This window comes from Apis cerana, linkage group LG6 (genome assembly GCF_029169275.1).
Source record: "Apis cerana isolate GH-2021 linkage group LG6, AcerK_1.0, whole genome shotgun sequence".
Classification (NCBI taxonomy): Eukaryota; Metazoa; Arthropoda; class Insecta; order Hymenoptera; family Apidae; genus Apis; species Apis cerana.
In genome coordinates, this window is record NC_083857.1 from 8,793,343 (window position 1) to 8,821,302 (window position 27,960).

At 30.3% G+C, this 27,960-nt stretch overlaps 1 protein-coding gene and 1 long non-coding RNA gene across 14 annotated transcripts in view; one reads left to right on the forward strand and one right to left on the reverse strand.

Moving 5' to 3' along the window:
* Positions 1–27,960, reverse strand: part of LOC107993750 (ankyrin repeat and SAM domain-containing protein 1A) — a 71,034-nt gene that overhangs the window by 15,067 nt on the left and 28,007 nt on the right. For all 5 annotated transcript variants that reach the window (XM_062076250.1, XM_062076254.1, XM_062076252.1 and 2 more), the window contains 2 exons: positions 27,002–27,685; positions 22,441–22,615 (listed from right to left, as the gene is read on the reverse strand). In XM_062076250.1, coding sequence (XP_061932234.1) covers positions 22,441–22,615; positions 27,002–27,685 — 859 coding nt within the window. The remainder of the gene's footprint in view (positions 1–22,440; positions 22,616–27,001; positions 27,686–27,960) is intronic.
* On the forward strand, positions 7,241–19,569 carry LOC107993755 (uncharacterized). 9 transcript variants are annotated; one of them, XR_009830138.1, is made up of 9 exons: positions 7,241–8,833; positions 9,296–9,433; positions 9,592–11,468; positions 12,166–12,598; positions 12,976–13,118; positions 13,357–13,598; positions 14,293–14,520; positions 14,844–16,617; positions 18,388–19,569. It is a non-coding gene; the product is annotated as an uncharacterized LOC107993755 (long non-coding RNA). The 9 variants fall into 9 exon arrangements; XR_009830139.1 differs by lacking the exon at positions 18,388–19,569 and adding an exon at positions 16,785–17,424; XR_001765162.3 differs by having other exon boundaries at positions 7,246–8,833; positions 14,844–15,023.

Genomic DNA, 27,960 nt, shown 5'->3' on the forward strand with positions numbered 1-27,960 from the left:
AAGAGCCGCGACATTATGCGCTTTTTCTTTCGCCTTTATTCTCGAGGTTTGCACGCCTCTTCCACCACCGTGAGAAACTATGTAATACCGCGCCAAATGTGTCTCTTTCTTGCTTTGTCTCCTCCTCTTTACCTCCTCTTATCTCGTTTTCTTTCTCTTTCTCTTGTTCTTTCGTTTGTCATTTTTTTTCTTTCTCTTCTTTCTTCGAGATTTTTTTCCCTTTTTCAGAGCGTTTTGTTTTTCCTCGAGTACTGGTCTTTTTTCCCTTTTTTCTCCTTTTCTTCTTTTTGCAAGAAAATTTTTATTTCGAACACGGAGACGCTTCTCCAACAGAGAGAGAATTTCATTTCTTGCAACGATGACGCGTATGTGTAGAACGGTATCTACGCGTGTATATGTGACGCGATTGGATTCGTTCTGTGTATCGAATGTGTTCCACGGGGACGACGGGGTCTTTTTCGTCGTTCAATCGCGTTTCACCGTGTGTTTGTCGATTCGAGGAATTGTCAGTGAATAAAGGGAACACTTTTTTCGAAATTACCACAAAGATACGTTATTCCATAATGCGATTTCGATCGGTTACAAGATATTGGGGGAACAATCGTGTCTATTATAACGTGTCTTTTGAAGCAGGTGAACAACCGTGTTATTTCTTCAAATCAACGTGAAATCGTAGGTATTCGTTTTTCAAGCAAAAATATATACGTATATATATTTCGAATATTCATTGTGATCGGTATAAAGAGATTGATAGTATATTTTTTTCCAGAATTCATACATCAATGCCTCCTTTTGTGTATCGTATCGTGCGACAGAGTTATTTGAATCACAAATATTGACGATTGACAATTTTTCACGATTCATGAATATCTCTTTGAAACTGTTATAATAAATGAAGCGTTAAAAATTACCTTTACGTTACATATTTACGTATTTTTCATGCGCGATGAAAGGCACGATGAAATTGAATGAAACAGAATTAAATTAAAAAATTTAAACTTTGAAACTAGCAATATAATAAAATATTACAAACAATTTTTTGTTATTTCGCTTTTTGAACGATCCATTGTATTGTATCTGGATTTATATAACCCAAATCCTAATTTTAAATTAATTTCACTTTTTTTAAGCGAGTCAAATTTTCTTAACTTTATCCCCTACACATGCGAATTTTCATCAAATTTTATAGAAAGGATACGATTTAAACAAACATTTATTACTTTTTTCCCCTTCGAACAGAAACAAGTTTTATAAAAATAAGAAAGAATTTAACGAAAATTGAGAAATTATAAAAGAATCCATCATGGAATGGAATAATTCATTAAATACGATCTTTTGACTTTTGCTCGAATCAGAGACGATAGTGGATCGTTTCGAAAAAAAGTTATCGCTGCAATCTCGAAACGGAGGAATAACTTCCGCCCATCTTAGCTCCTTATTTCTAGATTCTCGGCAGTGATCCATTAAAGCTGAAAAATTCACGACGTTACTCGTAAACATTAAAGCAATCCTTGCGTAAATAACTGCGTGTGGATTTCACAGAAACGCAGAATCCCGTATGTATATTAAAAATGGCCGACCATTAAACCGCTCGTAAACCACGCGCCGTTGGGGTTGTCGCATCTGCTTTGAAACCATCATCGAGATTTTTGTGGAAAAAGTTCATCAAGATCGTTTATTTCTACGACAATGATGCGTGTAATATATATTTATACGACGAAAATTTGATGAACTTACGGGAAAATTTATGAAACAATGGAATTGAAATTTAATGGTTTATCAGAATTCGAAAAAAAATTGTTTTTGTATTTTATATCGGATATAGAACAGGATAACGAAAGAGAATTAAAACAAAATATATTCATGAGATTCGTAATAATGCTTATCCTCATCGAGAATGACTCGTAGATCGTACAGTTATCCATCTTTTGCTGTAAATATATTACGCAATATAATGATAATTTTTGATGACAATGCTTGATGAAATTCTTTTCCAAAAGGATAAATCCTGAAGGCAGTAGTAATTTTAGAGAGGATGCATATCTGATAACGAGTCGAATAAAAAATTTCGTTCTATTTTTAAAAATTAATAAAAATAGCGACTCTAAAATGATTACTTTCAACATTAATGTGAATCGTTTTAAAATCGAAGAATTGAAGAGAAAAAGGGAGGAAAAATTGGGAAATTTCGAATTTCTATCAATAAATATTGGATATTATTTATCACATATTCGAAAGCAGAAGGAAAGATTTCTCGAAAGACCTCGGCTCACGTCACCCGTAAGATAACCTCTATCTTTTCCCGCGAATTACCATTTCCACAATAAGAACAATTGCATCATCTGCAAATTACCGCATCCATCAAGCGAGCAACGATCAGACGACGGCCACACAATTCGCCGTGAAGAATGCATCGCACCTACGATCAATTGAACATAATTGGCGAGCCAAGCTCCATTTTCAACGAGTGACAAATATACCGAGCGATCATAGAAACCAGTCGTTTCTCCCGTTTCCTTTTTTTTCTTCTTCTTTTTTATTTTTTTATTGTCGGCCCATTGTTGGGGAACGATAGTCGCCCCATTATTCGAAAGAGCATTCGTCGCTTAACGAGATAAATAGGCTGCTGCTCGTACAAGGTTTAGATACAGACTGGACGATAAATGCTCGTACGTAATTTGTAAGACCAGTAGCTGCTTACGATCCATATATTTATTCGTCGAAAGCCTCGAATGCTACGTTAATATATTCTTCGAACGATGGAAACAAATGTGAAAATTGGGATTCATTTACTGTCGATCGATATATATAGAATGTATATAATATAGAAGAATCCATTTTTGAAGTATTAAAATAAATTTTCATATGAAAAGAAAAGAGGAAAAAATGTTGATCGAGATTAATTATTTTAAATTATAGGATATTCTTAGCGCATCGACTTTGATTACGTTTGTTTTAGAATTTATTGTGAAAAAAATCGTTCACCAATGTATCAACATCGTTTGTATCGTGTATCGTGTAGGCGTATAGTGTACATTGTCTGCCTGGAATTCGTTCCGGCCTTTGAAATTTCGTGGCGACACAGAAGTGAGATATGGATACTTCTACTGAATAGTGTGACTATTTTTAGATGGTCGATTGTTGCTCGTAAGGTGGAAATGGGTCAATATTTTTGGTATACGAGTGTGGAGAAGAAGGAGGGAATTGAAAGAGATAAATGCTTCGTAAGACTTTTGGTAGGGAAGTGACAGTTCTATGAACTTATTGTTAGGAGAGTCGAAGGTTACATAATCGTCGTGCCGTGAGTTCCGATATTTGAGATAATAAAATAAAAATTACTGAAAATGTATATTACCTTACGTTTTCCATTTTTTCTTTGTTTTTTTTTTTAATCTAACAACAAAAAATAATTTTAATATCAATTTTATATTATTATCATAATTATTATTATTTGAATTCGAGATTATTTCATCCTTTCCATCTTTTCGAATATTTAAAAAAATATTGATATTCATAAAACTATATATAATCGAGTTTTAATATTTATAAATTATAGCTTAATTTAGACATTCCATTTTGTACACTGATAAATTTGTAAAACGAAGCAAGGTATCGCTTATCACTTAAAAATCAAAGTTACAGGACAGGTTTTCTAAGATGAGAGAAACGAGTTTGAAGATTTATAGGACAGGATACGCATGACATGAGAGAATAAATTTATAATTATTAAAAAAAAAAGAAGAAAACATTGATGAAATACTATCCATTTTGTTCAAATTAAAAGAAGCATGCACGCATATTGAATAATAATCCTTAAATTACAAACCAATAAAATTATTGAAATTTATTCAATTATATTCCGAATCCACAAAATAATGAGCCATCGATATATTAAGATATTTTACAATTCATGGAGCATACAACTTAGTTGAGGAAACATAGTTTTCAGGTCATCGATTTCTAAATAACTATACAAATTGCGACGTATTTGGACACGATAATGATTCCAGTTGACTCATAATACCGCTAATTAAACTTGATTGTAGCGCTCAATGGGTCAGGAAACGGGGTCCCGTTTAAAATGATTCCAACCAGATCGTTGAAAGGAATTCTTAATAATGCGTTAAATCGTTCGCAATCGACATCAGATATTTTTAGTGAACAAATTAAATTCACCAAACGATGGAAGGAAAAAAAAATTCATTGGGAAATTTTCTTCTTTCTTTAAGAATTCACGATTTGTCGAAGAGAAACATTGAATACAATTATATTGGGGAATTGAAATCCATGTTCTTAATTTTTAGATAATTATGCATCCAATATATCTATGTATAATTAACATTTTTAATTCATGTAAACTATACTGATAAATTTGTATTAATGTATGCATACATGATTCGTATCTTAATATATCGATATTTATTTAAACATATTTAAATTACATAGATAATTTGTGGAAAAATATAGATAATATCAATAAATTTCAATATAATTCTCTTTCATAAAATTTAATCCATTTATTTTCAATATATGTCATCTATAATGACATTCAAATATATAATTAAAATCTAAAAATATAAAATTAAGATTTTCCTCTTAAAGATAAGATAAATTCAAGAAAAAATTAAATAATTTGATAAAAAAGAAATTCTTAGAGATTTATAAAAAGAACAAAATTAATCAAATATTAAATGATAAAATTTATTCAGATTTCTAATTTCAAAAACATTTTCAAGATCGCTGTAACAGATTTCTGAACATGATTTTAAGAATAAATGAATCTATATCATATTATTATATTGACATTATTAATTTATTAAAAAAATGTGTAAAAATTAAATAATTAATATATTAATACTTAATAATAATATATATTTAAATGCATAAGAAATAGAGAGGCTTATTTCTTCCATTCCCTATCATTTTAATCCGTTCTAGGGAATAACGTTCCAGGGAAATTCTCGGTTTATCTCTGTTTGTCTCCATGAAATGCAATCGTTATCGCTATAGACTGAAAGCATTTATGGGGCAAGGTATATTAACATTAACATGCCGAGAATTCACGGGCATTTACGTGGTAATACGAGCACTGTGAACACTTCGACCTCTCTCGACAAATCGCGGCCGCTCGAGCGCATAATTAAATACTGGCGGCATTGAAAAGCATAATCGCGCGAAATCACTTCGAGGAAGGCCATCGTCCCGAGAAAACGATCAGAGCCAGCGAATAAGGGGGCAGAATTATTGCAACCAGTCGAACGATTGATGCGCGGACTTAACCGGAACCTTGAACAGTTTCGTTCGCTTATCGTTCGCTCATTTTCGCGTTTATATGGAAGAAAATATTGACGAAGACTGGTATTAAAGATAAAATTATTGCCTTAACATCGCTATTGCTTATTATTATTATAATTATGTGTAATTAACACGCAAGTCTATTTTTCATTACCTAATGTTGTACGATAATGTCGATTTTACACATAATTTATTCCTACAACTACATTTGCATATTTTTGTACGAAATGTTTTTAAATCTTTTCGAATAATTTTTATGGCTTTTATTTTTACGCATTTGACAATTGCAAAAGTATTGTAAGAGTTATCTTCGGTTAAAATGTATGCAGTAAACGTGTGATAGAGTATATGGTTATTGTAAAACATGTATTGTAGAAATATCTGTTATCTGGCTGATTTACAACCGTATTTATATACAATCCATTCTATTATGTTAACTCATAGCTTGTTGTGAAAAGGTTTCATAAACACTTTCAGATATCAGATTTTAATAAATCAATATCTGGAGATGGATATTGATTTACAATGGTAAACAGAAATTTCTTTTAAAATTTCATTACAATATTTCCCAACATTTTTTTTTTAAAAATATTACGATGAAATAAAAAATAAATTTTAATGAAATTTTAAAGCATTGTGCTAATTACAAAAATATTAATTTCAATCTAATAATTTATATCAACTATATGTTTTCTAATACATAATAAACATAACCTCACATAGTATACCTTGATCAAAAAATATCTCCTTTCTTCTTTCTGTATTCTCCATAACCTCTAAAAACGCATGCAATTTAAATCCAACAAAATTTAAATATAAAAAAATTATGAAATTTCAATAAAGATATCCTGAACACAAATCGTAGAACGAAGAAAATCATATAAACACGTTTCTTTCAAAGGATGTTATCTTTCCTTCGTTGAGAAGTTAAAAACGGAACAAAGCAGACCGTCTCGATTGCCAGTCAATTGTTATTCGTCGGATGCGCTCGTGAAATCGAACTGTATATTTGCCCAGATGTACGCTATATTTCGAGGCTGGATTATAACATAACACATGAGGCAAGAGTCACAGTCAAACATAGAATCGTACCTAAAAATATCAGAATTGCAAGATAGAAATAAACTGGTCGAACAACACGAATTTCATGAGACACATAACCTTATAGCATGTTCCTAATGAGTTTCTAATGTTCCGTATCAGAATAATCAATAGATTAGTAGTATATTATGAATCATGATATAGAATAATAAAATCAATTAGCAATTATAATATCTTATCAAATAAAAAAAAATATATTAGAAATATGAACATGTAAGATGAAATTTTTATTTAAATCATATTAATATTTATAACATGATTAGGTTATGTACTTTAATCACTAATCAATTTTATGAAATTCTAATCGTGGCCTAAATTATTCTTAATAATTTAACATAATATACATAATTCAACGCGAAGAAAATATTTCTAACTTTCTTTGACAATGTTTTCTCTAGAAGAATGCCTTTCGACGAAAGAACGCGGTACTACTAGGTAAAAGAACATATACTGCCTCAATTATATTCGAGATAACTATCCTTTCTCAGTATAAGACGGAAGAAAAGAAAATGAGACAGGTGGAAATTATAAAAACCGGTTAAAAAAGAAACTTGCTTGTAAATTGTAAGAATGAACGTTACGAGAATAAGCTAACAGATTTCAATCAAGTAATTAGATTCAATCAAGTGTATACTTGTATTTAATCCAATTTAGGAAGAAAATTCGAGAAAAAAATTTATAATCAAATGACTTCGATAATCTTGACATCAATAACCTTCTTTTATCTTTTTATTACTTTCTATATTTTGAAACATCAGGTTATTTTATTGATGGTTTTTATGATCTATGATGTTAATCAATTTCGGAAGATTTTTTTATCGTAAAATTATAAAAATTATCAAATTATTTTCATTCTTTTTTTCATGATTTTATATAATTTTTCTATGATATAATGATTTATACATATTTTTCATTAATTTCAATCATTCATTTCACTTTAATAACCTGCTATTATAAAATACGCAATATCTTTTGATGCATCATAATTTATTTACTTTTCCGTCTCGAAACATGTTAATTTGCTGCGCACTCAGCTTTTCTCTATCTCTTTCCAACGATATATCGCGTGCCCACGAATGATATCGAGACGACGATTTCTCGACTCGCGACGCGTCCTCGAACGTGACGCAACGAGTGGACGAACTATTATTACATCAGGCCACGCGACGAGCAACAAGTATCGCGGTTTTTGCCAGGCATGCCAGGAACTCCAGCCATGCAGGATTCCCTTGGCGAATGCACGTGGCACTAATGTACGCTCTGACGCGCGCTCGCGCGTGTGCACGAAACGTCGAAACAAGAGAGGGCACGTAATAACACTGAGGAAAGTACAGAAAGTTTAACACTCCCCTATTACCGACTCTCGTTTTTCTCTTTTCCTGCTAGTTCACCAGATGTCCTTTTTCCTTCTAGACAGGACACGACACGCGCGCCTCCGAGTTCGCAAACTACTGACATGAACAATGGTTATATAGTTACACAACCAGTTGACGATTCACTGACTTTTGGAAAACTTGAGGACTCTTGCAATGGACACGTGTTATTTTATAAAAATTTCTACGCAACTGTTATACCCATATATATATATATATATATATTCACGCTCGATTTCGTTCGTCTGCTAGTGAGATAACGTAGTGCGATATTTAAAAGGGCGTAATTTTAATGTTTATCGTTCACAACATTTTATATAATATTTATTTGTATTTTTTTGATAGTTTTATGAAAATGTTTTGAATAAATTTTATTAGTGTGTATCATGATTTAGTAATTAATAATCGATTATAAAGTTATCTAAATAATATATAATTGTGTTAAATTTTCATTATTTTCCATATTTGACAATATTAACTTGATTCTAGAAATACCAATTATCTTGTTTCAAAATAGTAAAAAAAACATACACACTGTGTTAATGAAACACTTTATCTCGAAAATATCTTGTATATTATCACCTTTGAGTATGTTTCCTTTCTAAAAAAATCACAACAGATAATATTAATGTTTCACTTGTTACACCATTCAGAAACACTTTTCTTATACACTTGTCATATCATAATAATTCAATATTAAACAAAGAATTATGACATTTCACTATTATGTTAATTTTTACAATTCTAACATAAAATATATACCAATCATATAATATAGTTTATACTGTAATTTCACTAATTGTATAACAAGAACATTAGTTTTTTAACGCGAACAACATGCGACACACCCTACCCGCACAAGTCGCACGCGATGATCCACCTGCCTCGATCGATCCTCGTCTCGACGCACACTGGCGCCCGATCCCAGCGGTTCAATCGATTCTCGTTCGACTCGGAACACGTGACCCTACGTTGCCCTTCCCCAGTCTACCTGTGCGTGAGTCAAGCATCGGACTTTCGACAAATTTCCGTTTCGATCGAATCACAAATCTCTAGCAAAGCTGGTAAAAGTGCAATTGTCATAATCGTGAAATTTATAATAATTAGTTGTTTAATAACTTATCAATGAACGTAAAAGTGACACTTTACTGTTTAATTGGATTCTTGTTGGCAAACGATGATTCATATAATTATAAATTTTCAAGATATATTGATCATGTGCACTTCTGACAAATAAATTTTAATTTTTCATTATTTTTTTTCATTCATTAAAATCATAATTTTATATTAATTGATGAAATTAATTAATAAACACAAGTCTTTTATAATAATAAATAATTTATGGATAATAAGGTTTTAAATGGAAGATTGTCAAACACAACAAATCATTCATAAGATATCAACAAACCTACATTCTTTAATCAATTTTTAACAAATTTTCTTTCTTTATTATATAACCTAATATCATCTAATATACAAATTCTTATTTTATTACTTTTTTAACTTTTTCCTAACCTCCAATCAAGCTCCCAGCAACATACATTCAGGCCAGTGATTCCGGATGGAAGCCCGATGGAACGACAAAACCGGTCTATCAACCGAGCCAGGTTCGTGCAGGTCCAGTTCAATTTCAGCACCGAAGGATTCGTCGTGCACCGATCAAAGTAAGCAACACGTAACAAATCGCGATATTGACCTGCGTTTATTGTTTCTCGTATTCACCAAACTAGAGAAATTCAATCATTCGTGAGAAATAAACGCGAAGTTAATCGACGATGCACCACGAGGCTGGTTAACGAGACGACTAATTCGAACGTGTTAGGTCCACGAGGAGCAGTTGCACGATGGTGGTGGTGGCAACGTGTGCGAGTAGGAGTAGCGTGAAGAGAGGGAGGGGGAGGTCCAGTCCTCACCACCCGCACTTACCAGCCGGACAATAAAAAAAGGAAAGGGAGAGGCGAACAGCCGGTAAGGAGGAACAGAGATACATTAAAAGTCATCCGACTCGTATAGCCGACAGACCGACCAGTGTTGTTCGTATGGAAAGATGACCCCAGAGATGGGACTAGTATTCGCTGGGACCCCAGACTGAATTAAACGCTACCATTAGTTGGAATGATGAAGAGAGGAAACACGGATGTCGTGAATATTTCGTCATTGGCACATTAATCTCTTTTTTGCTCGTTGGGCGTTGAGTTTTGATATGTGAAGATTAACCTAGTTTTATGGATTGAGGAATTTAGGAGAGAATATTTTGAAGATTGGATTCAAAGGTATTGGTTGAAAATATTTTACTAATTAGTTAAGGTAAATTTCCAGAATTTAAAACAATTTAATATCGTATTATAATAAATTATAATTAAATGGTTGCATAATAAGAATTTTCTATGATATTTTTGTCAAGACAGTTTAATTTTGAAATGATATTCAATAATTAATTATAATTAATTAATTTGTAATAATTTTTAGAATGAAACTTTCTATTTTCTATCTAAAACTATCTAACTAAAACTAAATACTAAAATTTGCAATATTATAATAATGTAATTTTTTAGCTATATTTATTTATGAAAGTTTTCCAAGGAAGAATTAGTCGATATTCGAACTTTCGAAGCCCGTAAAGTTCCAGGTCTTCAAAAACACACAGACGACCCTGAAGAAGAATTGAATGGCACACAACAGACAATGAATCTACACTCGTGGAGCACTCTTGCATATAGTGAAGGTTCGTTCCAGCTGACCAGGGTTGACCATTGTCATGTTAATGAATAGAAGACATATTTTCGAGGTTGAAAGTTGCGTTTGTTCATGGATTTCGTTCTATGTAATTATCTTATACCTAAACATCATTGTCATCATAATACGTATAATAAAAACTGAGATGAAGATACACAGCATAAAAATAATGAAATAAGATGCAACTTTATATCAAATTTAATTTTAAAATGTATATCAGATTGAATGTTTGAATCAATAAATGTCACTAAAATTCTTAATTTTTATACAAATTTAAATTAATTAATTAAAATAATTAAAAATAGAAGAACAAAATATGATACGTTTTTAGATAATAAATTTTCTAAAATGATGCATTACAATAAATAATAGTGAATAAATTAATCTAATTCTAACATTTTCTTTTTTAATGAATCACTTAAAACAAGCAACAAAAAAAAATAAAATTCAACGACACCAAAATAAAATTGTCTTTATAAACTAATTGAATCAAATTATCACCATGCTATTGTCGATCTAATCAATGTTGACAATATAAGCAATACACGACACTCCTGTAGAAAACATGATTCGTCGTACACGTCATTCGAAGTACCGTCGTTGAGTTCGTTACACTAGCTTTCTGGGAAACTTCTTGGAGGTCATGACTAATCCATTCCGGTACAGAGGAAACGGTACGTCTTCCATTAAAATGCGCGCTGCGTGCGTGCGAAGCACACCTAAGGCCCCGGTTGCTTCCGTTTAAGATCAATAGACGCAAGTGAGCAACGAGTAATTACGTCGTCGGTAAAAGCCGTGATCGTCCACGCGAATGTGAGAACCATCCTTTAGCGATTCGTTTTACGCCCGCGTGAACCGCACCTCTTCCTCGAATTCGATCGTAGATTTGTCTGGAATTACGATTTATCGCCACGTTCCAAACATTGATGTCTCTGCAAAGGATGATTATAAAGATGTATGAAAGTGAGTGTACGTAATAGTTCTTAATTCTCTTTTAACTTTGCAACGATGAGGAATATGTCTTGTCTGTATTCGTCTGTATTAAATTTGAAAATTTAGACGAGAATTATTAATTCAGTAAAGAATTTAATCTTTAATTAAGATACGATGTATATGAAGTAGTTTCATTATTTTTACTAATGCATTGATATTTTTAACCTCCTATATTTTTTGTTTTTAATCAAAATCAAATTATTTGATATGATCAAAGTAAATAATTTGAGGTTATTTTGGATATCAAAGTATTCATTTATTGCTGTATAGAAATAAAATAATGATTTCTTTTATTTATTTTATTTTATTTATTATATGATATAGTTTTTAAATTAATAGTTTCATTGAGTTTAAAAAAAAAACTTTTATAATTTCTAAATCTTTTTCCTGATAGATATTATACTATAATTTGTTTAATATTATATTGAAATTTATAGTTTTTCCAATATCCTAAAAAATCACGTATATTTTTCATAAAATAGAAAATTCCATGAAATTCAATCATTTAACAAATTATCTACAAATTATCTAATTACATATCAACGCATTGTAATCAATCTGTCAACCAAAATTTCATGCAACAATATTAACCTAAAATTTTTCTATTGTAAGCTTCATCATTGACACGACAAATTATATCTTTATTTTTTCTTTTTTCATTTGTAAGACCAAGACACGATTAACAGAGCGGAACGAAAGAACATACGAGTAAAATACTATGTAAAATAAGATCGAAGGTTTTCTTTGGAAGGAGGAAGAAGCTCGCATGAGAGCGAGATTATGACATCATGGTGGAATGCATTAGCCGTGGTGCATGAGTCACGCAACTTTGTCGCGTTGCGTTCTTTTGGCACGATCATTTACAATGATTTTTTTCTCGCATATGACGACGCAGTTCATAGATAATTCGAGCATTCTCGTAATTGATGCGATAAGTGAAGGGTACGATGCGATTACCCATTAGCTGGGAACGTTCGGTTTATCGTCGTTGTTTAGAATTAATTTCGCAACAAGGTTAGGTCGTTAATTAAAAATTTCTTGTGAGACTCACAAGGAAAATAAAGCCAATGATCTTTGTAGATGCTTATTTTGATGTAGTGGTAAATAATTATTTTTGTTTTTTTCTTGTTTTCTTCTATTTAATTTATCTATTTGGAAAGAATACATGTGATAATGTATGAATCAGTGTTGACATTAGAAACACGTGTTCATTGATAAAACAAAAATAATAATGTTGTGACTATGATACTTTTATTATGGAAATGGTGTATTATTGTAAACAAATTGTATTTAAATTTGGATTATTTTTTATAATATTATATTTTATAATATTGGTCAAATAATATTTTAATTTATGGAATATGAAGTAAAAGATATAATTACTTTTAATTTGATTACTTAGTTAATTTAATATTTAGACTTTATTATAAGTTTTATTTTAATTTCTTATTTTATTTCTTTTCTTTTCTTTTTTTAGAAAATTAAGTATTCAAGTAAAAAAATATAGTAAGAATATCTCAAGAATTTTAATGTTTCTAATAATACTTGACAAAGAAAATATTTTGGAATATTTTATGGAGAATTTTCAAGCAACTAATATAAATTGCTGACTGTGATAAAGTATGTATAAAGAATATTTTTTACATTTTCAAAAATATATATATATATATAAAACTTTTAACGAATTCAATTTTATCAATTAGTTGTTAAATAATTTCGAAGGATATATTTATTATGTAGATAAATTTAGACTGAAAAAACTGACTATAATCTTTGCTAAAAAAAATAGAATTTTAAATAGAAAAAAAAATAATTTGAAAAATGAAATAATTTATATTTTTTCCTTTTTGTATTTTAGATTTCAAATATCTAAATATCAATAGGCAACGATTTAAAATCCTCGGTTTGTTTATGGAACATGAAGAATAGTAGAACGGGATTGAACGACAATCATGATTTCAAATTGTTGATTTTGATTATTGATTTTGATTGTCGATTTCAAGCACGAATTTCCGCGTTCTTCCGGCTGGCAACAAAGAAGTGCACTTTTCGTCACGGTCATAAACGGAACACAATGAGAGATTAACCAGCTTGTTGAAAGTAAATTCCGGTTTCCCTATGTTGCGATTCATCGTACGACAAATTTCACGTTTTTTCTCCTTGATGAGATTGTTACAACAAAGCTTTTGTCATTTTTGATTCAATATACTATTCACCTAGTATATAGATCTTTTTAGTAATTATTGTTTACACTTATTATGGTATTATTTATGGTTACAAACTTTATATTTTAACATTTAATCTTTTCCAAATTTCATTTACCAATATATTAATAAATTGGAAAATACAAATAAAATATATTTAATTTTTTATATTAAAAAATAATAAATTGAAAAGTGAAATGCATATATATATATATATATATGCTTAGAAATATATAATTTTGTTATATATATCTGATGATATATATCTGTTATATATATCTTGATACATAATTTCTAAATGTTTTTAAAAATATGAATATTATGATATGACAAAAATGCAAAATTGAAATATTACTTAATTTATTTTATTCTTTTATATTTTTTATATCAAAGAAATTTTAAGATTATTAATTAAAAAAAGAATTTTATATTTCAAAAAATATATATTTTTTTCAGTTTTGATACAATAAAAAAAAATATTTAAAATGAATTTTTCTTTACTTACCAAGTTGCTAATAACATTATAAAAAAAGAAATATGATTTAGAAAAAAATGAGTAAACAATTACATCGAATGTTTCCTTATTATAGATTTTTCTCGTGAGATGCCGGAGACGGAATACTGATTTATTTGAAGATGGTGAGAGATTGCCGGTTACAACCGAAGAGATAAACAGCGATAAGATAGAACATATCATTTGTCAAACGAGACGTTGTCCTGTTCTCTACATACATGTTTTGCCTCTGACAATCTTGCTACGTGCTTTGAAATGTATTTTCAATGCATTCACTACTGAACATGTTGAAATGTATATATAGGTATATTTCTTTTTCTATCATGTAAAACTAGTTATAATGAATAATAATATAAGACAAGACTTTCTCAAGTTGTGTGATATATCCAAAACATGTTTTTAAAAAAATTGCTTTCACTATAGAAAATATGAATACATATGTAAAATAAGTGAAATGCTGTTTATATATAAACAGAAAGATATAATCTTTCTTTTTCATATAACTACAAATTTCTATTCATTCATTATTATTATTATTATTATCACATTAAATATAATCAATTAAAATTTCATTTATTTCCTCGAAAAAAAAAAGAAAACAATCTTATATTTATTTTTTTTCACCAGGAATAATCAAGAGTGTTACAACATCGAGCATCAGATTTTGATTAAATGATTTTCGAAACAGTCTAAGATTCTAATGTGGAAAAAATAGACACTTACTACTGAAAACTCGATTGTATCCGTTACGATTTTCCTTCTATATGAAAAAGATGAATAAACAAACTGTTATCCCTTTGGCAGCGCGTAAGTACTTGTGCCGTAACGTGTACCGTATTCAACCGGATGTCATGATGTGGTTTGCCTTATTGTAAGGTATATTAACGTTCATGCGGACGTTGCTACCAAATCGGACGAGCGACGTTAACCGAGCCGAATTATGCGACAGCATGCAGCTGCAACATGAACTAGCTATATACTAAAGAATTATTTTGTGTTTACAAACGCTATGTATAATATATGTATATTTGGTGAATTTTAATTGTTTTTTTTTTTTTACTAAAAAAAATTTATAATATAAACTTTAAATTGAATTCATGATGTCTATAAATATCTTTTGTTTAAAGGAATTTATCATATTCATTTCAGTTTTGATTTTTTATTTCAAATTTAATTCAGATTGCAGTTATAAAAATGGCTATAAAAGAAATTAATAAATAAATTAAAGAGAAACTAAGAATTTCTAGCAAATCGTTAAAATTTACACTTTCATAAGAATATCATAGAATGGATAAATAAATGTTTGTAATTATACTAATGCTCGTAACCTAAATGTAGAATAAGGAGAAATCTATCAGCAACTTGTACACTTTAATTTGTAGTCACCCGGGAAATGGAAGATACAAATTCAGATATCAATCGAGCAATTGAAATCCCGTTCTTTCTCGATATACTATATACGTTATGTAACTATAAACAACAGTTACTTGCAATATTAATATCAAATATAAAGTAGAATAGGTATTTTAAAAAACCAAAGATCAAAGATCTACATCATCAACTAGTCTTTTTACTAGTTAATTTGTATTCATATTGCATATAACTGTAACTAGAAACCACTTTGTATATTAGGTTAACCGTTCAGAGTAGTCTTATTGCAAATAGAATATCTAAATATAGAACATGAACTTTCCTTGCTTTCAACATTCTGTAATAACTATAACCAAGGATGAATATTAATTTTATCTTTTCCTTAATTAAAATGAAAATTTATAAAATGAAAATTAAATAAAATAAATCTTAATTTAGTAATTACATTAATTTCCAAAACTTTAAATATTAATTCAATTAGTTAAAATACTTATTGTTAACGAAAAAGTTTTTATTGTATTCAAGAATATATTAAACAAATTGATGTCAAAAATAAACTTAAATTAATATTTAAATTGAATTTAATGTTAAAATTCACTTCAACAAACATATATTCAATTAAAGTAATCTACAATTTGTACATTTTATTAGAATTTGTTCTACTAATGAATAACTAAAACATATGTACTAAATGAATTTTTAAAATGAAAGATTTTGTGAAACTAATGTAGATAAATGTGGTTATTATCGAAAATCCCAAACCTACGACAAGCAGATTCTTTGAAGCACACGATAACGAGCGTAGGGAAGAGCGCGTAGATGCACGCGTGCGTTAGTTATCACTAAAAACGAGCGTAACTCATGGTGTCGATAAGGCAGACTGAACCGTCTGTTGATCTAGTGCCGACTATCTACAGATATCACGTTAATATATGAACGGTAGTTTCTCCAGTGACGAATTATATTGCTCCAGAAATATCATGGATCAACTCACAGTATATGATAATTCTGCTACAATAATTATGAAATGGTATGAAAAATGATACGACAACTAATTCATTGTTTATTTTTTATAGTTAATTATAATAACATATATTAATAAAATTCTGTTAATAGTTAAATATTAAATAAACTAATTTAAATAATTATCTATGACTGAAAAAATAATTAATGATAATATTTTTTTTGGTTTTTTAGACAAGTATAAATGAACCAGTCAACATTTAAATTTTCCCGCGATTAATGCAACTTAGAAAATTTTTCAAAGTGATAAAAATTGAAAAAATAATAAAGTGATTAAGAAATTATTTCGATATTTGAAATTATTTGATTAAGAAATTATTTTGCAATAATGATGATTATTGATCGAAAGCAAATATGATCAAGATTTCAATTTTTCAACACTGTCGCATTTTCAATATGGCGTCGTGTAACCTATAAACGAGCGCGCGGATGAAAATAATTAAGAGGATAAGGTTAATAATATAAGAGAACGCGTGTCGTTGAATCTCACCTTGTTCCACTTTTTCATTCATTCGTTGGTCGGAAAGAAACGCGTGCAATTAGATTATAATATTACGCTCGATTTTTTGTCGAACATTACGAAAACGTTCCTATACGAGTGAAAATTGTAACAATAGAAAAAGCGTCGGAAAATTTTCTTATTATTCTTTTTTTAGAATCGTACACTATGTTCCGTGTGATTTAATAATTTTATACTATTATTTTCCAATCTGTTTTGAGTTATGATCTCCTTTTGCAACATTCTTGTAACTTGCAATTTTTTATATAGAATATTAATATATTCGTGAAATACTTATGGACAATTGATTTAAAAAATAAAGCAAATAAAAATTAGTATATAAAAATATTGGTTAAAGCTTATTTATTAAATTATAAAAAATTGAATTTGTATTAAATAAAGCAAGATAGAAACGATATTGAAGATAGGTTATCTCATTATATCTCTCTCGGTTTATGTTACGTAAATTCAATTGTTTATGATAAATAATTTAATAAATAAGTCTCAACAATTTTAGTTACTAATTTTTGTATTTATTTTGTTTTCTGAAATAGTAATTTCAACATTGCAAGTTTCAAATGTAAAATAATTTAAAATATAAAATGCTACCGATGATAGACAGAATATTCTGATAAAACTATGATCCGAATACAGCAATGAGAGTTGCATAATTATTAGATTAATAATAAAAACGACAATAATGAATATGCATGCAAACAAGTGCAAAAATAAATCGATGCATCATCTTATTGCTCGCGGATAAATTCAACATTTTATTCCTTTTGTTAGTAACAATTTTAGAATAAAAAAGTTTTAATAAAAATGAATGCATTATAATATTTACAGAAACTATATAATGACGAAATAAAAAAGTAAAGAAATATATATGAAAATTTTTTGTAAAATAATTGCAAATAAATACAAATAATTAAAAATATTATAATTATTTATATACAAATTGATAACTTACCGTGAACCATACCGTGAAAAACTCGAAATAATCATGATCCTTGTTAGGTTTATTTCAATGATGAGAAAAAAGAAAAAATATTTGCACGCAATCTCGTCGATAATAATTTGTTTCACTCGCATGCAATTCGACTTATTAAACGTACAATTATATTGTTACAACAAGAACGCAGCATGTCGCAAAAATTTACTATACACATCTCGAAAGCATCGTGATTCAAATTCAATCGCTGTTTATTTAATAAAATTAAAAAAAAAAAACAAAAGAATTAAAAGGACAATCAACATAATATCACTTTTAATTTTTAGGAAAGGAAATTTAAACAAGGATAATTTCACTTGTCACTGAACTAATCGCAATATTGTTTCGCGAAACAATCAAAACATGATTCGATTAAAGATCGAAATAAAAAATGTTTTCGCGAAGTAGAAATGACAACGACTCGGAGAAGCAAGCTTATGAACGATACTAACGCGATGAAGAGAAATAGGGACCAAGTGATAAAAGCTCGATAAATGTACGAAAGCGACAAAAAATAATTCAAGACATCGCATTACACAGCAGCATAACGTTTATTATAGCACACCAACGATATCGATATAACGCACTATAATCGCATATTTATATGTTATATTTTCTAACTGTACCGCCCTACATCTAAGAATATAGGTTATCTATGCTATTTCTCTTATTACTCGTGAATACTCGTCCAGCGATTACAATAACTAGACGGAAGCGTTTAACACAAAATAAAATATAAAAATTAATCACAAAATAAACTATTTATGTATATATACCATGGCCTAATAAAATTCTGTGTAACAAGAAGTTGCTTAACCTATGAGCTTGACAATACATGGAGCGCCCTCAGTGCATAGTTTCCATTCTCGATGAATAACTAAAAAAAATATCGATTCTCTTTTTGATATATCTATTACTAAAAGTCTGATTAATATGTGGCAGTTTTTTATATATTAATAATAGAAAAATATTTATGTTCATAAAAGTTAAAATAAATTTTGAAGTTTGAAAATGGGGAGTTAGAAAAAAATATTTAGCATTAATATCGAAAAAAAAATCATCGAGAAGAAATCTATCTACGACTTCCTAACTAACGAATGTGACGTTCCATGATCATTAGAGCGTCCATTTGTCGATGAAATACTTTCACTTATGCATAAATCTACGATCTACAACGACGAATACTTCTCTTTTACATAAAAAAATTGAAATTCCATGGATATACAAAATTCTTTTTCAATAGTACGTATGAATTCTTTTATCGCTATTATATATTTTTCATGTGGATATGACTTGACGTTCATTTCCATTAAATTACTTATTACGACTTATGTAATTAAAATGTGAAAGGAAAACGACAAATAGTCACTAAAGAGTATACATATGTATATATGACTGTATAGAATGATTGTATATGTTGATTTATGAGTTTTAACAGTTAAAGATTATATCTTTATGATACATTGGTATCTGTGTAAAAAAAAAAAAGGCATGTATTTACATAAGTGTTACCAATATATGTAATTAGTGATTAATAAATGTATAGAAAATATAATATATATTCTATTCAAAAAAACAATCAATAAAACATTCGATATAATAATCTTCATAAATTTTTTACAAATATATCCATGTACATAATACGCAAGATTTGTATATACAGGGTGATGATAAATGAAAGGATTACAAAAGATTTGGAAGCAAGTGGAAGTATAGAAAAATAAAAATATTTTATAAAATTTTCTAAAAAAAAAAATATATATATATAATAATTAACTTTTTTTTATAAATGATGAAAGTTTTTTTTAAATAATGTACATTAAATAATGTTGAATTTCTTTCTCCTTTTCTTTTTCAAATTTACTGATAAATATAAGACTTCTTGATGTATTTTTAGATTTTTCCTAAAATTATAATTAATTATTTTGAAAGTAATGTTACATAAATTGACAATTGACATAGTATCTTTTTCGTATAATTTCAATCAAAATAAAATATGCAGCTACATTATAAACTTTAAAAAAAAAATTCTTTAAAAAAATTTTTTTTATTCAAATATTCTAAGTGCATAATTTTCTTCGCATCTACAAATAAATACCATCAAAGCAAACTTCTACTTGGATAAGTAACTGATTTGCTAATTTAAACGAAAATAAACAAAAATACATTTTAAAAAACATTTCACAAAACTAAAGAACTAAACAAACCAATAATTCTAATTAATCATAGCTACCAAAGCACTTAAAATAAGATTAAAAAAAAAAAATTACTTAAATTTATGATATATTTTTCACGATTGAAAATAAAAATGAAGCTTTTTTTCTTTTTGTCACTCTAATCACTTTCCAATAATCTTTCCTAATATCCATAATCCATCAGACGCGATAAAAAAAATAAAAATTGTTATATGTATCTTCAATTCTATAAATTTCATCTTTTCTCGAGACACGTCCCACGCTTCCAAATTTCAAAATCTTGCAACACCCTTTATACACACCCGTGTATATATCACAGTTAACAAATTAACGTAAAAACAATCTAAGGAACTATTCGAATATTAATCATATGTAGTATATTGCAATAATAGTATCATATAGCATTTTCCACGCTATTGATCGCGCCTTTTGTCCCCCATTAGCGAGTGTCTAGTAACCGGAAAGGATGCCAACTTCCGGCATTCGAGTGTCTTGTCTCGCGGAAAAATTCTTCGCGCAAAACCACCGAATAAAAGGACATTTAACGCGTAGCATATTTAACTTTAACTCTAATTGCAGCGAATATTAATATTAAATAATTTCGTTTACACGAAATATTTTTTATGCTCATTAAGATATTGAGATATTGAAATTTTATTCTCATTCAACAAGAAAGGACTACTAGAAATATTTTTAGTACCCGTTATATTAGAATCGAAATTCTAGCAGTTTCGTTACATAAATTAATGTTTTCTCTTTTTTTCTTCTCTCTTTTCTTCTCTTTTTATTCTTGAATTCTTAATACTAAAGTGTTCATTTTTCAGAAGTCAAGAGCGACGAGTTGCATGTGCCCTAGAACGATCTGTGACCCAAGATACTTTCGTACTTTAATAATCCTCTGTCTGTCTTTCTTTTTTCGTTTTAGTCAAGATATATTTTTTCTTTCTTTTTTTTTTTTTTTTTGCGACAAAATCTTTGAAAGTCTGTTCCGGAAGGTTCGTTCTCAGATTCGATTTGTATTGGATTTATTTAATGAAATGAGAATGGAATGAATTTTTTAATGTTATGTTAATAAATATGCATTTGTCATAATTAATATTAATATTTTAAAGCATATTTCGTATTTTATATATATATATATATAGTGTTTTATTATCATTACTATATATTTAATTTTCGAAAAGAATGTGGTGTAAAAAAAATCTTCGAAAGATGAATGAAAGATTTGACGGAAGCAAAAATCGCTATTTTCGTAAACACACGAATAAACATACGTAATTTCCACGCGAAATATTGGCTCGCAACCACGATTCAAACGATCAATCCGCGGCCGGATTTCTCACGGACGTTTCGAAATATTTACATACACAATATCTTTCCGCGCGTACAAATCTTCTTTTACGTAGTGTACCTTTACACATTGACACGTTTACACAGAATGACTTCGCCGTGTAACCGACATATCGCAAACAACCACCAAATAGAAAATATTAGTTCAACGTTCGATAAATCGGCACAAAGTGCAGACGATCTCGTGACAATGCAAAAATACGAATTGAAAAAAAAAATGACGAGGAGAAAAAGAGAAGAGGAAAAGATGAAAAAAAGATTGAAACGATAATATAATAGATGGTTCACAAAACCGGTAGAATACCAAAGATCAAACCTTCCGGATCGCCATGTTATATCGAAAACAAAAAAACAAAAAAAAAAAGTGAAGTCCCATTATTATTCTACCTATAGTACATCAAATTGTGGAAACAAAAGCGTGGTGTAAATACAATCGATCCATCGACGCGAAACAACAATCGCGAAACGAAGTTTTCCTGATTCGTAGAACGGAAGTTACAAATTATTCCAACGCGAGAATCATCATCGAGAAGGTAAAATTTCGAGAAACGAGTGGAATGAGAATGCATTCGATGGTTTTTTTTTTTGCAACATATACTGTACGTATATACGATTATAAAATTGTTAGTGATATTTCACTGGCTTCATCCGGAGATGACGATTGCCGGTACGGCGATCGTTGTCAGGCAGACGGTCAAAATAAGAAGAAACAAAGACGTAACACAACGATTATGCATGTACACGTGGGCAGAAAGAAGCGTCATGCGGTGCAGCCAAGCGTGCGTTGCTGTTTACCTGCGAACGGCACATCCCCGAAGTATTCCTCCACGTTGTCCGTTGACATGCTCTTGTCGGACAGAGACACGCTCGATAACGATCCACTGCTGGCGTCCAGAGAGCCGCTGGCCGGAAACTGCAATAAATCCTCGTCGGTTTCCGTTTCCATGTCGCGTGACCGCCGTTTGTATACCTGTACAATAAGTAAAACATGAGTATGTATATATATATATATTTATGGTTTTCGTTTGTTTCTTTTTTCTCCTTTAATGGTGTGATTTCTTGATGTGATGTATGTGTATGGATATTATGGATGTAATTTGTTGGATTTTGATACGATATCTTTCTAAGTAGTTCTTCCTATATTTGCGATATTTCTTTCTATTATTTCCTGCAAATACAATAAATTGTTTTTAAGAATATAATTTGTGGTGATGGTTATGTTCATCATTGATCATTGAAAATAAAAATAAATTTGAGATAAATTTTAAAAATAACATATTTTCAATAACACATTTTGGAAAATAATATAAAATCGTTATACTTTTTTATCAATCGATATCAAAAAGAGAATTTGCATAATCATATGATTTATTTATTTTTCAATTTTTCTATCAAAGTTATTCAATTTTCTCTTACAATTAATGCATGATGAAAATTAAACTTATTTACCATAAAAAATTTGATTGTCATATTTTTTTCCCCTCCTCCCTTTATTTTCAAGTTTTTTTCAACGGTAATATACACTCGAATTACTAGGAAAAAACGGATCAAAAATGACATTTCGTACGGTAACGTTTACGAGCTATAGAAATTTATCTCTGAACGTTGCACATGAAAACAAGTTTGAACGAAGCAAATAAAAACGATTCCAATGCGATAAAAATCTATCTGTATGGATCACTTGATACGATTATACATAATAAACTTTATAAAATATGAATCGGTTAAATAAATCTCAACAGGAATGTATATTTGTATTCCAAACTTCGATCCGCAATTTAAATCGCGAATACGTATAACAGTTATTAAAATTTCGGTTTACAAAATCAAAAATATATCGTCATCGTTTGCCACGAATCGACATATCCAATGTATAAATATTGAATGTTATAATAATAATAAAAATCCTTGAATTCGTACAAACATGAACTGATTGATAAAACAATGCTTTTTACATTGTTAAATTTAATAAACTTTTGAAATTACTAAATTGATATTTTGAAGATATTTAAATTTTGAATATCTAGATTTTTGATTAAGAGTACATAATTTTTAAAATATCTTTTTATAAAAAATATAATATTTATATAGAAAAATAGTTTTTGAAAAAATATTCTCATTTTTTTTCATCAATGATCATTCATATTTAGTTGAATTATTTTACACCCAAATTATCCTCTAAAATTATCATCTAAATTATAAAAAGGAAAAAAAATTTCCTCCTTCAAACAATCAAACAATTCAATCAAATAATCATCATTCATCAAATTCTTAAAAACGATCAATTTCCTAAAAACCAGATATTTTTCTTCGTTGTATTATTCTTCCAGCAAAATCAGCGATATATACACATATGTACTTATTCTTCCCGACGAGAGAAGTCGTTTTACTGCGAAGAAGATGTACGATATCGTTGTACAGTTCATCCATAAAGAGACTCAAAGACGGTTAAATGCGAGCCGAGATAAGATTCCTACGCGTCGTGGATCGTCGTTTTAACGCAATTAAAATTTGACGCCATCAAAGCCGACAGACGGACACAGTCGGCGGACGGTCGCATCTCGGTTGCGGCAAGCGAGAGGAAAGCGTCGCTACAAATTCGTAGATTTCTCGTTGGCGAGAGGAGAGAACGAGCGTTCGCAAGGAGAAGTCAGACAGGCATAGAAGCCGAGGGCTTCATTATTCAAAGGGTGTCGGCGTCTTGCATTCTGCCGCTCTGCTGGATCCGCGGAAGTTGACGGGTGTGAAGCAACCATCCGTGAGCAGTTCTCCACCTCCTCCTCTTCCTCCGCTGCCAAACGCGCCGCCACGCTTCCTCTTTTCTACAATCCTCCGCTACTCGCCACGATACCGACCCGATCCTGTCTTTCAATGGTATATCCGCCATTGATTCGCGGCGAACGATTGACATTCTTTCAGAAACGTGGTTTGACATGATGTACACGTTCATATTTTATATTTTCTTTTCTTTCCAACAAGGGAAGTTAGAATTGTTGGAGTTGAGGAAAGATTAGGAAATGATGAAAGTTGAAAATCTATAATTAAAGAGAAAAAGATTTTCAGAATGTTATGACAGAGAAAACAATTATTTGATGTGTGTTATCTTCGAAGGATATAGATTGTAAATTTATCTTAAAAAAATAATACAAAATGTGCCTTAACAAAATTAAAGTTCGATTAATACTTTAAATAGATTTAACATTTAAATATTATAATAAATCTAATAGTTTAGAACATTAAAAGTTTCACCTTTAACTGATAAATCATTTCCTTTAATCGATAATTGAATCACAAGAACGGCTATGCGCCATAACCGATAGATAGTTCTCAATCTTGTATCAATCAAGGCACAACCTTTGCCACTATACAACGTCGAAGAGACGATTAAATTGTGCCGAAACATCGGCTGTCTCGTCCGGGTTGATGAGATTTACGAGCGTCAATCGAAATCGAGGTTGACTCGTTATCGCCAGTCGCGACCCCGTGACTTGCCAATTACCGTCCCGCTAGATTGCCAGATCTATACACATACAGACATCCGGTTCAACGAAATTACACGTTCCAACTTTGTTTCCTCGCTTTGCATGGAACCTAACCCAACCTGCCCTTATTTCTTACGAACCAAATAGTGTACTGTAAACGAATAAAAATAAAATAATTATTGAAATGATAAATTTTCTATCTATATTTATAGAAAAACACGTATCATGTATTTATTCTTTCTTTATTCAAAGTATATTTTAATCAAAATATTTTAGGAATGCAAATTTAAATCTAAACACGTACAAAATACATGTAATTTTTACCCGAATTTCAACTATGCAGCAAAATTTGAAAACCAATTTATTTTGAATATTTCTTACGCTTGATAATATAGATTGCTATTTATCTACTGTAAGGTTAGATCTATCAAGCGATTTAACATTTACGCAAATGCAACAGAGAAGTAAAAAATCTCTGAAAAAACGACGCGATCGTATCTAATATCTGTGAAGATCTACAAGGCTCTAACTACTCGATCCGCCCAAAGCAGAGGTAACCGTACATACCAGCACCAAAAGCGTCTTGCCTTCATCCATCTCCTTTCGCTGAATGATATATTCACTATACGATATTTCGTGAAGCGTGTATAACCGCTGAAAGACACGGATTGCGAACGCATATAGCAACCAGCGAAAAGGAAGTAGCGAGAAAGGACGAGAAGAGGAGGTTAGGTGGAGTGAGTAGGGATTGCTGAAGAAGGATGCGAGGAGGTATTGGTAAGTTGGTATGTAGACATCATAGTCGAAGAGGATACGAGAGAGGATACGAGCTTCTACTCACGAGATGGCGCACCTGTAGAAGATACGAGACACATAAACTAGGGAGAAATATAAGGCAGAGAGACCATACGGTATATATGTTATGTGAATATCCATTCGTGGCGGATGCGAACGTAGTCACTCTCACAGCAGAACGATCATAGGATGATGCGGCAAACGGCGGGAAACGAGCACAGAGCGACAGACATCTCAACCTCCTTGCAAATCGCATCACAGATCAAACACGGCTTGTATATTAAACGTAACCTGCTAAGGCATCCTGTTGACTGCTTATCTACTGTCCATGTTGAGGATCATGTCTTGGCTTCAACGATGCTTTCCAAATGGTATTGTTGATAAAATTCTTCTAGCAATTGATACGCTACCGTGGCAATATCATGATTATCAATTATTTTGATCAATAAATGATTCCGAATCTTTTACAGTTTTCGAAACGAAATTTTCGCATCAATACTTTTACAAACAGTAGTTACTGGCGTTTGATATCTCAATATACGTAATAAAGTAATAGGAATACACACGCATTAGTTCTGTTCCTGAAACGTAGTGAAGGATGTAAAATTGAATTTTCTGCGAACATACACTTCAGTAGAACATGTGACGAATGACAAGAAAGCGTTTACCGCATTAACAATTTAAGATTTATCGAGAGATCATGTAGCGAATTTGCATGCATGTGATTCGAGTCTTATATTATTATTAACAAAAAAAAAAATAGAAAAATAATTTTGATTTTTATAGTATTATGATCGGTTGACTTAGTTAAAATAATATGATTGGTAAAGAATTCGGATATGGGACTTACGTATTCTTCGTAAATTTTGAGGTTAGTTTTGATAAGATTATTATAAATTGATACAATTATTAAGTTTCTAACATTATATATGATCTCACAAAGAACTTAATATTGTATTTACATTTTTAATTTTTGCATTAAAATTAACAAAGATAATTATATATTAATATCATTAATTTAAAGATTAAATAAATAATACAAAGATCCTCAAGGCATACATCCATAAACGAAGACTCACCTGACTCAAAGGACGAATCCTTTCATGAATGGATTTCTCAGCTTGCATAGCAGAAGGTGGTGGATGATCAGGCGTCGGAGGTTGAGCATAATGTGTGGGACTGGTGGGCAGCATCATTTGTACTCGTTTCAAGCGTTTGTCAGTTGCCTCGCGGCCATCCGGTGTACAATGTTCGTCAATGGCATCGCGCTTGTCGTCCAAAAGACTCTCCTGGGAAGACTTGAGTGTCAGGAACGCGTTTGACACGAATACTGGTTCCTGGACGAATGAATCGGTCTCGCTGCACGGTGATTTGTCTACGCATGGGCTACTCTCTTGCTCATAATTCTCAAACGCGTGTCTACGTAATTTTCGTCGAGGATTCAATGTCTTGATCGGTCTGTTCTCGTAGATGGAAGTGATGGCGACTGGTTCCACATTGGTTTCACGTCTTTCCTCGCCATCCGGCACGCGAGACTTCATCTCTACATATTGGTCCACACTTCTGGTTACGTGACGCAATTGTTCACGACGTTTCTGCAATTGTTCCAAGTCAATATGACTACGAGCACCGCTGCGCGCCATGAACAGATATTCGTAATTGCTAGGGCCCAAAGTGCAATCCGCTGATAAGGACATTTGGGTCTGTAGATGCGTTGGTGAGACAGACAAGTTGCGCCTCGGTGGTTTTTTTGGTGGTGTTGGCTGAAATGTAGGTACGAATTAATACCAATTTGCATATGATTTCGTTAATACTAAACAAAATTCATCCAAAGCTCATACTTATTACTTATAAATTCAAGCAATATATTTATATAACAAATTTTATATTTATTTTAATTTTTAGAATTAACTCCCTAAATATATCCTATGAATATCGTTAATACTTTTTAAAATGATAACAATTGAATAATAATTGTTAAAAATTATAGGAATATTTATTTTAATTGGCCTCAATTTAAATGTCATTTTAATTGATT